This window comes from Haliotis asinina, chromosome 10 (assembly GCF_037392515.1).
Source record: "Haliotis asinina isolate JCU_RB_2024 chromosome 10, JCU_Hal_asi_v2, whole genome shotgun sequence".
Lineage (NCBI taxonomy): Eukaryota > Metazoa > Mollusca > Gastropoda > Lepetellida > Haliotidae > Haliotis > Haliotis asinina.
In genome coordinates, this window is record NC_090289.1 from 7,100,962 (window position 1) to 7,115,757 (window position 14,796).

Here is a 14,796-nt window from a genome sequence, read left to right on the forward strand (position 1 = left end):
AAAATAAAACTGGATAATCATTGTTAGGTTCAAAATAGATTAACAAATATATCTGGCCTTCATATGGGAATGTGTCGAAATATTTCTTATGATAATAATAACTATTATCCTCATTATCGTAATCTCTACTTATCATTATCATCGATAGGTGTAATCTGATTGATTACCTTGAACTCTATTTTTGTGTCTCCATCATTTTCCTTATATGTATCAAACAATGACCAGAATCCACCCTGCCGTACAGCATGACCTCACCCTGCGACACACCTGCCCCACACACTTTGTGTACATGTGGTCATCGCTACAGATATCAGAGGTAACTCATAACGTGAAATTACATGTGACGAGTTCGACGTAGATAGAACATGAGGTAATCTGGACCCCTGTCTGACAGAGCGTGTAGATGAGGGGATGGCCTCGGTCTGAAGCAACATATAAAAGTCGTTAATGTGTACCGTATCCATCTCAATCAACTTACGGAGGTGGCGCACATGAAATTACAGTTAATCTTTGGCATATGACTACATGTTGTTACTCCACTGGCAAACTATTAGACTCTCAGTTTCCAAGTATATACAGAGTGCTGTAGACAATTAATTTTATTTCTTTAATAAGTGAAATTTGAAATAAGACGATATAACTTTATTCATCCACAGTTTGAAACATAATATTCGCATGCACTTACATATATATGACAAATCATACAGAAAAATTAGAAATGATTAGAAATTGTGGAAAAATGATAGCGTTATAGAAATATCGGCAAATTATAGGTTTATATACATACAAGTAAATGTAAGAAAGAAGATGTGCAATAATAATTAGTATTTGTGCAGTTCTGGTGCTCTGTCGAGGAATACCCCTTAACAAGACGTTTGTCCTTATGGTATCCTAGGAAGATGAGAAAGAAAATAGGAGTGCCCGGTGAGCCATTGAATAATGGGGGTTCTAACACGAACTTGAGAAGGGCAATACAAACTGACTAACATCTTCGTCGTCGTTATCACCACCGTCATCATCATCATCTTCATCAACGTCATAATTATTGCCATGATATACATCGTGATGTGAAAAGTGGCGTATTAAGCTTGATTTCATCTTCCCACGACCGCAAAACAAATATCCCGCGTAGCTTATGTGAACTACGGTACACGGCCACGTAACACAGGGCGGTGAACATCACGGTGGAATCTCGGTGGGTGCACCCCCCTCAGATCAGATTACAGGAACCAACACGGTATTAGAGCCCGCGTCTGTGCACCGTACACACTTCAGTAGGAAGTACAGTGCAGGATACACGCTCCAAGGTAGGTACCTTAACCGGAGACTTTCTCCACAGGCTTCAAGTGTGGATGATAGCGTCATGTGTTCTTCTAGTGTTGCCATGGACCTCAGAACATGACATTTAGACAAGCTCTCTGCTATGTCCATGTGTGTTCCAGACAGTCGGTGTAAATCTAGTTGTTTGCTGTATTCTTTCAGACAAGGAGTGAGGCAAGAAATCATTTGATATGAGTCGATGTGGCGAGTATGCATTATGAGGTGTCAGATACTGTCAGGTTCCTTTATAAAATGGGTCAATACCGTAACATGGTACATCAAGCACTTCATTGTTTGAAGTTTTTTCTTCCCTTACTGAAACCAGTTTTTCATACAATTTATATTAAGATATATATACTTGACCATTCGTTATTCCTTCCTTTTGGGCATTACTCAAACCACAAGGTTTTTCGTGATGTACAGGATTCTGTGCGTTAAGAGCCAGTGATAAAAAGTATCGACTTATTCTGGTTCGAGTGAAACGAAATGGACGTTGAGAACGATTTCAGCCAACCGAAACGGATGAAAGTCTTCTTGTTTTGTTTTCAAGACGAACAGATGGCTTTGCTTAAACCGTCTCTTGAGCGAATGACTGTAGTATTACCGTCCATATCGTGGTAAGTGTTATGTTTGTATTGAAAGTACTGAATAACAAAGAAACCGTAAATTCGACGTCGTTTCTTGGGCTTGACTTTAGCATCTATTTCCTTGTGCGTCCTCGCTGAACAACACACTGAATGCGACTGTGGTATATAACGTGCTGGAACATTAGTGAGTATAGTATATATAAACTGGTAGATAGACGTTTAGTGTCTAAAATATATACTACAAATAGATATCTTGAGTTGAGTTGAAATGGAGCTCAAGTCAGACGGGAGGTGCTGAGGAATCAGGATTGTTTCATTTGGGGCTTTTCTATCACAGATGGGGCTGAATCGAAGGGAAAATGATATGGGTCAATGACAGAGAGACAGGCTTATGAACTAGCGAGTATTGATTTGAATTGTTGATATATAGGACTAAGTTATTCTAAACGTTTTTTCCCTTCCTTGTATCGACAAATCGACAATTCGCTTGTCCCGAAACCCTGAAGAGTTGAAATATGTCTCATCGGTTCCACTTTTTACTTACTATACCATTTCGTGATTGAGATGGTTGTGACAGAAATGACCGTAAAGTTGTACAACACTAACATAGATACATAGCCGTGAATATCATAGACTTATTTGGATGGGGTTATGTTTGTGTTGATGCTTAAACGTCACAGTGTTTCAGCAGAAACATCCATTAACTGAAGTAGAGTTGTTCAGATAACGAAGTAATACCGGAGTTAATGAACACCACATGTAAGAGAGGGTCAGGTGACACTGGCAACACAGTGCCAGCCTCCATTAACGGTGGTATACAGATACCGTTATATCATACAGTAACTTCTGCATAGTTGTGTAGAATAGTAAATAATATAAGGGTGGTGTTAACCCTCGTGCATGAAACGAACTTTGAGATCGGGAATTAAGGGAAAACAATGCTCTAATGTAGGCAGTTAGCACTAAGGAACGAACGACTGTGGAATGGCACACTAACGCTTAATCTCTGAATACATGTAATGCTGGTAGTAAGAAATAACCCTATTTAAATAGAAAACGTAACCCCAGTCAGCCGGGAGATTCAGCCTGAACCTGAGGAAACTAGACTTGCTTCATTTAGACTTTGACATTTGCAGGGAGGACTGGGCAGTGGGAAAATAATGTAGTTCAGGGAGACAGACCAGTGGAATAGGTGTGTGGTGAAAGGGAGGCGAATGCGTGCTATTTCTTGTTCTACGTACCCGAGAGTCTCGGGTTTATGACCAAGAAAGTCCTGTTAACATCCTCGGAATGTCAGCACCGAGAGCATTGATTTCACAAGGGCATTCAACACGTTTGGTGTTCATCCGATAGTAAACTGATTTACCACTGCATGACCCAAATACTGCGTCACAGAACCTAAATCATTCACGTACCATCTCGCTGATTCTTCAACGTCATCAGACAGAGATTGGCATGTCACTACTTTTCAGAACAAGACATTAACGTCACTGCAGTAGATATGCTAGCCGCTTTTATGATAACCCGTGACAAGATAATGGAAGCCGCGTGTTGCTAGAAGACTGGAGGACATGCAGTCCCATCAGGAGAACCAGGATATCCTATGTCAGATCCTTGGTCAGCTGTGTTGTCAAACTGTCTATGTACTCAGACATGCTGTGTGGGGGTCACTGAGCATTGCCGGGACCGAATGATATTAATGGTTAGTAAGTAGAACTCGTCACTGGTGCCTGGTAAACATCTGCTCTTTGATGAGAGTTTGGTATCTTGGCCGTATGCCTGAAGTAACTTAAAGGGTTTTTACTTTTCCGCATCTCCGTGTAATGCATAGGGACAGACACATTAACTGGTAGAATAGTGTTGTTTCGTACAGTAAATTTTCAAGTGCTCAGAAAGGGATGTGTATTAGAGAGCAGTAGGACTAATTCAGACGGTGCATGGTGAAAACTAGGATAGAGCGTATACGTATGTGATAGGGTGTGTGTGTGTATTTGGTGTGTGTGTGTGTGCGCGCGCGCTTGGTAACTAACACGAGAGCGAGAAAGCTGACTAGCAATCAGATAGGTGTTTTAAAATTATTTAACATCAACAGTTTCTTTATTTCGGTTCCTACGGATCTCATGAGTTAAGGAAAAGCTTACATGACCCTAAGAGGATGTTCTGCGTTTGAAGGTAAATATTCATTGAACTAGACAGCAAATAATGACAAATCCAGCATCCTCCGTCAGTGTATTTATATACCTCGTGTTGCTGTAGGTTTAAAGAGTCAGTACTCGGGATCGCTGTGAACTCATAGATAAGTTACGTAATGTGTAATTAATTTCCACGGCATCATCGTGTTTATTGACACGGAGACTTATATGGCTGGCTTCTTCAGACGAGTTACACGACATCGTGACGACAGTGATAACAAGCTCTGCTAGATAGACTACCGCATGTGTTCATACTTGTCCTGTTTGTCTATTCCTCACATGGGCTGCATATCAAGGCCAGCCTCAGGGGTGAACGCTGCATGAAAATAACCCTCATATAATCTCACAACTCCATCTTGCGATTGTTGATTGTTGCCGTGGTAACGGAAGCCTCTCCCGAAACCGCGTGTTAAATATCTGCAGATTTGTTGCTGTTGGCTGTCTCGTGCTGCAAGATAAAACAGTTATCGTAGACGCATGGGCCTATGCAAAGACCTCTATACGATATACATCTTTGGCCTGTGCATGTTTTGCGTGGCACATGGTGAGGTAAAAATTTATTTAACGTTTTGGTATGCGTTTATTCTTGAGCACGGATCACGGTATCATTTCAATAATAAGGAACACAAACGGTTTCCCATGAGTTAGATTTGTTCACAGTGTATATATCTGCGTCTCGAGGGGGTACAAATTGCTCTTAATACATATAGACAAACCCGAAAACGAAATAAATTTCGAGCGCATTAATGTATACGTCGTTACTCACTCCCCTAGCTTGCCCGGACAGTGCCAGATTAACTGGTCTATGAAATGCTCTACAGACATGCATATACCTAATGTTGCTTCTATGACGCACCACATGTGGTGAAATATACAGGTGTGTGATGGTTTCAGCGTATGTCTTGGGTTACACAAACTATTTGTCACAAGGGTTACCATGAACTGATGAGTGAATTAACATTACCATCACACAACAAACTAAATGACTTAGATGACGAAGGGATATGGGGTAGCCCAGTGGTTAAAGCTTTTGGTCGTCATGCCGAGAAATTGGTTTCGATCCGGACATGGGCAGACTGTGTCAGGATATTGCTGCAAAACTGACAAATGAAACGTAAGACCATATACCTTCACTAAATTAAATGGAGATCATCCACCCTCTCACAATATATATGTACGAGTGCACCGTTTGTATATGTTTATGCATATACGCTATATGGATAGTTGCACAACCGCACGTGCAGATAGCAGTGCAGACAACTATACTATAACGGCTGGTAGACCGTGGGATTCACTGTCTGTGCCGGCAGTACTGATACAAAAGAAGATCATTATCGAGCTGACCAAGGTTTGACCTTACATACAGACAAGTTCAGTACACACGGAATTAATGCCATGAATCACGCTGTAATTGGCATTCAGACTTCCGAGTCCTGGATTGATAAGACATTCATTGCCAGGCGTGTAGCTAGCCAAATTTTTCATGTAAGCCCGATAGATTGCACGTACAACTATATATGTATTCACATTCCATATATAAATGAGAGAAGTTGTACCAATTTCAGCCAAGAACGATTGTGGTAACATTCTTCCTCAGACGCTTTGTTTCGGCAAATACATACTTTGGGCAGCAGTTGCAGATACAATACAAATTACTGGAGTCCCAATGAGGTGGAAGATTTAGGACTTTTGGAAAATCTAGTCCTACGTTTACCTGACGTAAAGCTGTAGAATTACACCATGAGCTGTAAAACGCATATCGATAAAGGGCTCCCAGACAGACTACAGCGCAAGAAAGTTAAATACTTGCACTAACGAGAGTCTCTGTCCCAGTGATGGTCTTTTACGGTCAGTTTGAAAAGAAAATATAACATAGCCTCACATGCGAATCTGAAAATGTGTATGCCATCATGTGTTATAATAGTCCCTAATAAATTAGGCCCATTAGGTATACGAACACCTCCAAGCCTGTGCCAGAGAAACAGACAACAACAAGGACGGCCATGTCAACATGACAAATTCTGGCATATAATATACCTGCACACTGCGGTAGGAAGACGTTTCTTTCGGCTGCGAATGTCAGTTAAGCTATAAATTGTTAGTACTCTGACACAGTGTTACGGCCATGACTCGTGGAGATGCACTAGATGCATTTCGTTTGGCTTTGGTTCTGGCGGTATGTAGGATACAACTGGCAGTTGTTCATTAAACACACACACACACGCGGACACGCACGGGCGCTTTTTAACTAAGAGACGCCTTCATACAAACATGCATCCAAGTCGCTATGTAAGTATGATCATATTCTAATAGCATTAAACCCCACTTTACCTCACCTCACAAAGCTTGTCAGTAACTCCCCCGTTGGCTGGACTCCGTACCTTCTGTATAGGCCGAGTGAAGTTGAAACTGGTTATGTGGATGACCGGTAGGACGATTGAGTCTGTGTACGCAATGTGTGCATCATCTATGGTTTGCCATGTGTGGACCTGATCTTTTACAGGCATTCAAGATATAGCAGAAATACCTTCAGTGCCATCATCTATTGTTTCTGTTGTTTCTAACTGAATAGGGTGCCTATCAACCCACACCTGCTATCTCATTTGTCACATCTTTGCTCATCCAATACGACCTACCACAGATATTTTTTTAAAAGTATCAGTACTTCCCATGATTGTAGGTTGAAGGAAATTGAAGATCTCATGCTAAAACCTAAATGCATATGGGTCCGATTTGAAGTTAATTACAGAAGATGTATCGAAAAATATACGTATATGAAATGTTCGGGTTTTTCTACGTACACTAGTACTGTTTTTGTTTGTTTGTTATTGTTGCTCCTGTTGTTTGTTTGTTGTTTATTTTTCAAAATCCACAGCCAGAAATCTCAGCTGGTCAGTGAAGTAACGTGCTGCCGTTATCAAAAATCGCGAATGTATCCAACTTCAGATTTTAACCAAACATACAAGAAGGAATGCATAGAACCTACAGATATGTCGAGTCGGATCTCTTCGCTCAAACTGTACAGTCAGGCCCTTGTCGAGGTTGTTGTTGAACATTACACGCTTCATGCACGCTACGCCTCTGTACTCCCTGCTGAAACACGTATGACAGCAGTTGCGCGTAGTCTGTCGTACAGACCCTGAAGTATATATATCCAAGAAAGCCCACGCAAGTCTAGTAAATGTGGCAATTCTAGATTTCCATGGTCTAAGGGCCACATTTTATAACATTTTTTTCACTATGAACGTTTTTTCAGTAAAATATGTTTATTTCAGAGACTAGCTGTTAGTCTACAGTTGCGCGCAGATACAAGTAGAAGGAGAGCCTTCCATGGACGAGAAGATCATTAACATTTTACCTACGCTTCACAAAGATATGTCTTCCAGTCAGTGTTGTTTGTTTCAGGTTATACAAACAGAGACCCAACATGAACAGAAACAGAAAAGTCCCGTAAGTACTAAAATAAATAGTGACATTTAGTGAAAACAGTCACTTGCCATTCATAATGATATTCATGTTGTCATCGAAATCCTGTCATCCAATCAAATGGGGTGTGTGGGTAATGGGGTGAAGTCACAGTCAATTACTGTGTGAAATTACGCCATATGTCAAGATTAGGGTCGTGCGCACAAATACAGCATTCCTGGGTTATCATCCTCGATCTGTCATCACAGGACCTGTGGTGTCTTCTGGGTTTGAATCCCAGGCATTGCCTGGAGGTGATGTATCACTCAAATTGTCCTGGTTTCACAAAGGCGGTAAACGTCATCTAGGTGTTTAAACTTCCTCGTCGTGATTTAATTAACCTGGTAATTTGTTTCCAAAACAGGGTTAAGGCAATACTTAATATAAACTACCAAACACACTACAACCAAAAAGTAACAAAAATACCTTTCCTTATTTCCTTGATATGAGGGGAAACATAATGCATTTTTTTATATCTCAGTGTATTTGCATCTTCAGCGAGAACGTTTTGGCGGTGTTCTCCAAGTACCAGGCGAACAACGTCAGGCAGCTGAAGAAGGACGAAGCGCTGGAGATGCTGAAAGCAGAATTTGGGCTTGACAACGAACAGGCCGAAAACATCTTCCACACCTTCGACAAGAACAACGACAACATCATGAGCATCTGGGAGTTCAAGATGTTCTTCGACTGTGCTGGTGATCAGTAAGTATAACAGAAGGCATTTCATTATACTGTGAGAACTCGTAAACCCCTGGGTGCATTGGGGACAATGAATTATACAAAACTGTTCAAGTTTCTTCTTCCTATGTTTATCGTTTAGGACGATGTAACTTGAAATGTGCTATGTTCGTCTACGGCATGATTTCACTGATGGATGTTTGTACTTGGGTACTACGTGTAATGACAATACAATTTACCCATTACAGTATACGGAACAAACTCTGTTCTACACTGTTGTGGAATAGCAGAATAGCAGGAGATACACCACAAAAAGGCTTGGGACTGTGCAACCATTGCCAAAAACGAGCCCAGGTCCTCAGCGTGTCTAGTAATAGCTTTCACCAGCAGGTCACCCCAGCGTCCTTCACCGAGTCTCAACATAGTATGATATATTTGCTCTTATGAAATCCCATTAATTCCACAAATTATTTAAATATCGGGCATTTGACATTCAACAGTTTAATTTGACTATTAAACATCGTAACAGATACATGTAAATGAAATGTATTTATGATTAAGCAAGTACAATATGTAAAAGTTCGTGTTAAAAAAACAGAAACATGACTGATGAGTTCTCAGAATGCCACACCTCAATCTAATAAGACAGCCCTCACTCAAGCTCTCCCCAGCCCATTAAGTCTCTTCTCCGTCTCTGGGCTACCTTCTCCGCCAACTGTTGTCTCTTCCTCTCATTGGCTCTCCTCAATTTATCGTCCATTTGCTGCCTCAGCTCTTCCTGAACCCTGTTCTGCATATCCTTGATCCGGGCCCGGCGCGCGTCACTCTGCCTCGCCATACGGCCATGGTCCCACAAAGCCTTTTCTCTCAATATAGAAGCGAGCTCCAGCCTTTCTTCCAGACTCGAACCGGTTTTATGAACCCTCTCGAGTCTATCGTTGAGTCTCTGCGGTCGGGGTACCCTGGCTGTCCTCTGGACCCCAGCTCTGCATGTGGAGCGGTTCCCAATGATTCCCTCACTCCTCAACTGCCGCATCACATCACGTTGAGCGGGACGCCAGTTTCGGACAGGAGTCAGCTGCAGCTGGGCCGACGTTGAAGGGATCCATTGACTGGTACTTGCTCTGGTTTGGGAAGACTTGTCACCGTTCTTTCCTCTGTTGTTATTGTGGTTTAGAAAGAGATCTTGTAGATCTGGTGAAGACATACACCTGTACATCACTGACACACTATGACAGCGAGCAGCCGTGACGAAGTTCAAGGCTCGACACGGCTTGATGCCGTTTTCCATTAACTGGGATTATGACGTCACTCTATTGTTGACGTCACGTATAATGCTACGTCATAGAGATTGTGCTCAGACTTTATGCCTTATGGGAGCTAGATCTGGGACCGTGTCTATCAGGAGTCTTAACATGTTCTTATAGTTCAGCGTGAAACCTAAATAATTGTTAAGAATTCTTACACACCCTATGATTTTCTTATAAACACGGCCCGTTTCGTGAAACTGATTCCATGTTCTCTCTGCGCGACGCCAATGTTTTGTGTGTATATGCGTAGGCCTGAAAAAAAATTTGGTAAACTGAAAGCGGTGTGCTTAGCATATTTTGACGTGAAGACACCTTACTCCGCCTTTAATTCAGTGATATGATTCGACTCAGAAAGATAAATTACAGAAACGAAGTAAGGTCAAAGTATGTGAACCCCTGGTGTCTGTTATTGAGTGTTTCACTTTGAATTTAATGACATGTTATTAAGAATCGCAACCAGCTATGTATTCTAGCAAAAGCGACTTCTAGAGAACACTGTGGACAAAACTTTTTTCTACTGGGATAAATATATATTTGCATGACGGAAGAGGAGGAGATGTTTCATCAGTATGTATACAAAAACAGCCGTTTCAAGTATGAATATAAGTTTGATCAGGTGAAATAAGCAAGTGCAAATGCGAAAGTATTTGTATTAATTGTAAATCAGTCTTAAGATCCCATTCATCGTTTCAGCGCCCAAGAGATCGTGCAAAAATTCCGGGAACTTGACGCAGATGGGAGCGGTAAGCTTGATGTGGAGGAGGCGAGGGTTGGCTTGAAGACACTCAAAACAGCCACTGGCCGTCTCCTGGAGGACAAGGAGATTGAGTTCTTCCTTCAGACGACGGGGACTGATGACAACACCATTGACCTCGGCCACTTCGTCAACCTGCTGCACCGTCTGAAGCTCTACAACGCCCCACCCCCACCTGCTAACGTAAAGATCCATGCCTAGAGGCCAACAAGCCTTGAGTATGAACACAGACACGCGGGTTACTGGCAGGACACGGAGGTGTGGTTTATATCGCACTCTCTGTAATGATGTGCTCAGTCATGAATGCGTAACATCATGAGGCATAATACAAAGGCATATCCTGTCTCCAGAAGTCTTATACATTCATAACACAATGAAAATCCGTCAATCAGGAAACCCTGGTTCCGAACGATTAGTCAAAGACCCATTGCTCTCACAGTCGTGTCTGTGCGATGTTACTGTTCCAGACTTATTTTTGTATCTGTATGTAATTAACTGATAATGGTACGATCAAATCCGCATCACCAGTATGAGGTGACAATAATCATAAGAGTGATCTGCTAGAAACATAAATACATATTGTTCATATTTTCTTCAGGAGGATAGCAATTGAAACTTATTAGATTCGTACTCTCAAATGTCCTGGCAACCTAATTTTTATTTTGTATTTCGTCATTAAAATATTTATATTTTCTTCACATAATGAACTTGTGTTCATGGGGTTTATCGTGTGTATCGTCATACAAATGTCACATTTCATTTACAGGAAGAAAAAATATGGCTCACCAAACTTTCTCTTTTACACCAATTACAATTTTGAGCGCAGGCTGTCAGTTCAAAGTGCAAAGCGGGTTTCAAGACAGTCTCATGTCAACAGTGAACAGTGATGACATAACTGTGTACTTCACTTCTTTACCATATGAGCATATCCGCTGACGTATGATCTTATTTGTGATGAATCATTTGCAATACAACAAGAATAATTTCTAGCATATTCAATAGATTTGTTTGGCGACATTAATAGATGCAGCTTCCGCAGTGCTTGAATTGGCTGGGAAGAGGTGTGTTTGTTCAGGGGAGATAACTCGTGTCGGCATATTGTTTACAGGTGATGTGGCGGCATCAGCACAGATCTGCGCTGTGCATATAACTGGTCATTGTCAACATACTTGTATTTGTTTTATATATTCACAAACATAATCTGCTTGATGTGTCTATGCATTTGCTTTGCAATGTCAGCTGGCCGAATGTCTTTTTCAAAACTATTTTTATTTGATTTCATGAAATATGTTTCAAGTTAAAATGTTTTAACATAAATCAAAATTTAGCGTTTCGTTCGATTTAGTGTACGAGCAGTCCTACTCCAAAACTGCGAAAGATATCATTTTTTAAGAATCGATATTCTAAACCATCTAAACAAAGAAGTCTGGTCATCTTCCTCAGAAGTTTAATCAGAATTAGGATTTTTTAAATGAGATTTATGCATTTTGTATTAAATTCATTTCACAGAACTATGCTCGTCTACTGCTCGAGGCATGCTTTTGTTTGTTTGCTGCTCAATATTTCAAACTGATTGAGTATTTTTTCATTTAATGCTCATGTCTTGTTATCTCAAATGTGTTCAAGGAAAATTCCTATGTTGAAGTCTTTCAATTTACGTTTTCTATCTTGGTATGATCACGATTTGATATAATAAATATTTGTTCATTACAAATTCGTGTTTGCTGTTATTCTCTTCACCCTAGTAGGTATTATCAATCTTCTTAACAGAAATTGTGAATTTATAGACTAAGTGTTCCCTTTCCTAATATTTGCAACTAATCCTCTGGCATTTGAATACATTTTATATGATCCAATATTTCATATAGTTTGTATTCATTTAGTACATTCTGACGTTTGAAGGGATTTTGCAAGTGTACATCGTCAATGATATGAGGATGTAATGCATTAAATTATGCATCACTCTCACATCTTGCACTGTTCATGCACCGAATGGACTTGTGCATATAGCAAGGAGCGCTTTCATGTAGGAAACGCATTGAGGTCAAGATGTACAGGACATCCGTATCAATGATCAGAGAGGAAATGCGGTTCTGACTGATGTTCATAACACGTAATGTTTACTAACATACGCATATCATTCAGTATTAGAGTGTACACTGCCTTGCTGAGCCAATCCCCGGTCAGTTGTTCCTCAAACAATTGAATCTTACGTCACAAACAGTAATTTCACTCACTCTACGCGATCACTCTATACGCTTGTGCCTGGAATTGATGCATGAAAGTGTCGACGTACATATACGCACAGGACAAATATAGTCCACACCCCTTGTCATATCTCACGATTGAATGAACCCACATCTTAACCCTTCGAAGCATACCTGAGACATGATGGGTTGTCGTGTGCAACGAATAGGGGTGGATATTGCAGAGAATTTTCACATTGCGATATATTGCGATGAGAAGGCATATATTGCGATATGTATTGCAGTATATTGCAAGATGTATTCTTAATCGAAAAACTACCCATATTTGAGTTAATGCTTGGTTTATAAAGCTAAAACTTAACAACATTACTACGCTTGATTCAACGTAAATAAAAACTTTAAATCATGCCAAAATAGAAATGTGAATAATATTTGGTACAAATGAGACTCGGAACCCGACGATTTTCGAGTGTTACGAAGTGTTCCGAAAGCAAATCAAAATGCCGATTTTCGATCAACGTATTGCAATACGTTTTTATGTCTGAACCTGTAAATACCGGTAAACAAGTTTTATTGCCCACCCCTAGCAACGAAGGAACCCTCTTCTACAGACTCTGTCCCTGTCGGAAGCTGCTTTGCAAGGAAAATGGCTGAGGATCAGGAGGCTGACAGGGTGTATGAGGAGGAGAGTGTTGGCTTTAACATGGAGGTTACACTCGGTATTGACCTTGAATCGTGTAAGACACGCAAAATGGCATTTTCAATGTCCAAAATCACCAAAAAAAATTCATTATTAAACATTCTAGGTAGATACCTGTTGAAATTACATGTTTTCGTATGAAAATCTTTGCGTTCCTTTGTTTTTGAATGAGCAATTATCAATAAGAAAAAACAAAACAAACAAACAAACAAAAAAACCAAAACAACTAACATAGATTTTAATCATTTTGTCGCTTTTTTGAAACCTTTTTTCCATCGTGGTCACCACGAAACGTTTCATATACCTGTTGAAAACCTATCACTGCAAAAATACAAGGGCTATTTAATTAAATTAGGTTCTTTGTGCATATACATGTATAAGGGAATACGGTAACGATGCTAAAATTAAATCTGCATCGTATACAGCGAAAGCGTGTTAATCTAGGCGATGCCCTCATATAGTTGCTTTTAAAGGTCACATATAACCAAAAAATCAAACATAATTAAAACACATTTATCACTTATTCATGACATATAATATACATTGCTGCTTTTAAAAAAAGCAAATAAACAAAATTATAAGCGTACAATCGCGATTCAAAAGTGCAATATTTTGTGCTTGGGCTTACTTCCCCCGAAACGAAGCCCTCGGGAGACCGAACCCAGTCATAGCGGGTAGATATGCACTCAAGTGTAACGACGGCTTCCGATTGGCTGTTTCATTTGCTGATATGCTGAGGGTTCATTGTGTGTACAGAAAGATGATCTGTTTGATGGGCATTTTAGAAGTGTAGCCAGTCACAAGAAAGTAAGATTCTGTATGGCTAACAACTTCTTTTTGTGTACTTGATGCGTCGTTTCAGTATGGATTCATATACTGCTGTCAAACAAAATCATATACACTAAAAGAAGTCGTTATCCATGAAGAATGTATATAGAGATGTTGGGTTTGGAAAATACATGTTCTCTGAATTTGCGCTGGATCCAATCAAAAATCATGTCAGTAGAGATGGTAAACTACTGCGTGGCTGGAATCTGTCATTCGTCCAAGTACAAAGCAGGACTTGAAACTGACAAGAGTTTGCACCAGTTTCCGTCAGATCCAGTCATCCGAAAAAAATGAATGTAGTATGTTGGCAACCCACAGACATAAAAACATGTCATGTGTATGCCTAATTACATAATGTGGCGGACACTGGACTCGGGTGCACGAGTCATAAATCAACTTATTTTCTTTATGTCGTATAGTCTGATAGGTGTTAAGTGGTCAATGATCGAAGCTGTGTATTGCATGTTGTCTTTAGCAGACAGGCAGGCAGACATATAGGTGTGAATAAACCAGACAATGAGCTTTCTCTGTGACAGAGACTGCTTACCACAATCAACAAGTTTTTTTTACGTAACGAGTAGATTATTTACTTGTTTGTGTACACAACCAAGATTAGATTACTGCACACAGCCTCAGACATTGGGCATGCATACTGTTTCAAGCTCCGCTAACCTATTCACTGCGCATGCTTCACGGGCGCAGCGCAGTACAGCTGTTGAAACCAGTTTTTCCCCCAGCGCTGGGGGGAATTTAGT

The 14,796-nt window shown here is 40.4% G+C and overlaps 1 protein-coding gene across 1 annotated transcript; it reads left to right on the plus strand.

Annotated features, from left to right (window-relative positions):
- The first annotated feature begins 1,149 nt into the window (after window positions 1–1,149).
- Window positions 1,150–12,020, plus strand: LOC137298269 (mitochondrial adenyl nucleotide antiporter SLC25A24-like). The gene is made up of 4 exons (XM_067830449.1): window positions 1,150–1,307; window positions 7,505–7,549; window positions 8,063–8,266; window positions 10,246–12,020. The coding sequence occupies exons 2-4, from the start codon at window positions 7,527–7,529 to the stop codon at window positions 10,505–10,507; spliced, it is 489 nt and encodes a 162-aa protein (XP_067686550.1). The 5' UTR covers window positions 1,150–1,307; window positions 7,505–7,526; the 3' UTR covers window positions 10,508–12,020.
- The last annotated feature ends 2,776 nt before the right edge of the window (window positions 12,021–14,796 follow it).

Bases quoted from the DNA above. Each gene is read 5' to 3' on its own strand.
- LOC137298269 (XM_067830449.1), top strand. From the start codon at position 7,527: ATGAACAGAAACAGAAAAGTCCC. The intron at 7,550-8,062 runs GTAAGTACTAAA...TTGCATCTTCAG, and splicing joins AACAGAAACAGAAAAGTCCC to CGAGAACGTTTTGGCGGTGT. The intron at 8,267-10,245 runs GTAAGTATAACA...TCATCGTTTCAG, and splicing joins TTCGACTGTGCTGGTGATCA to CGCCCAAGAGATCGTGCAAA.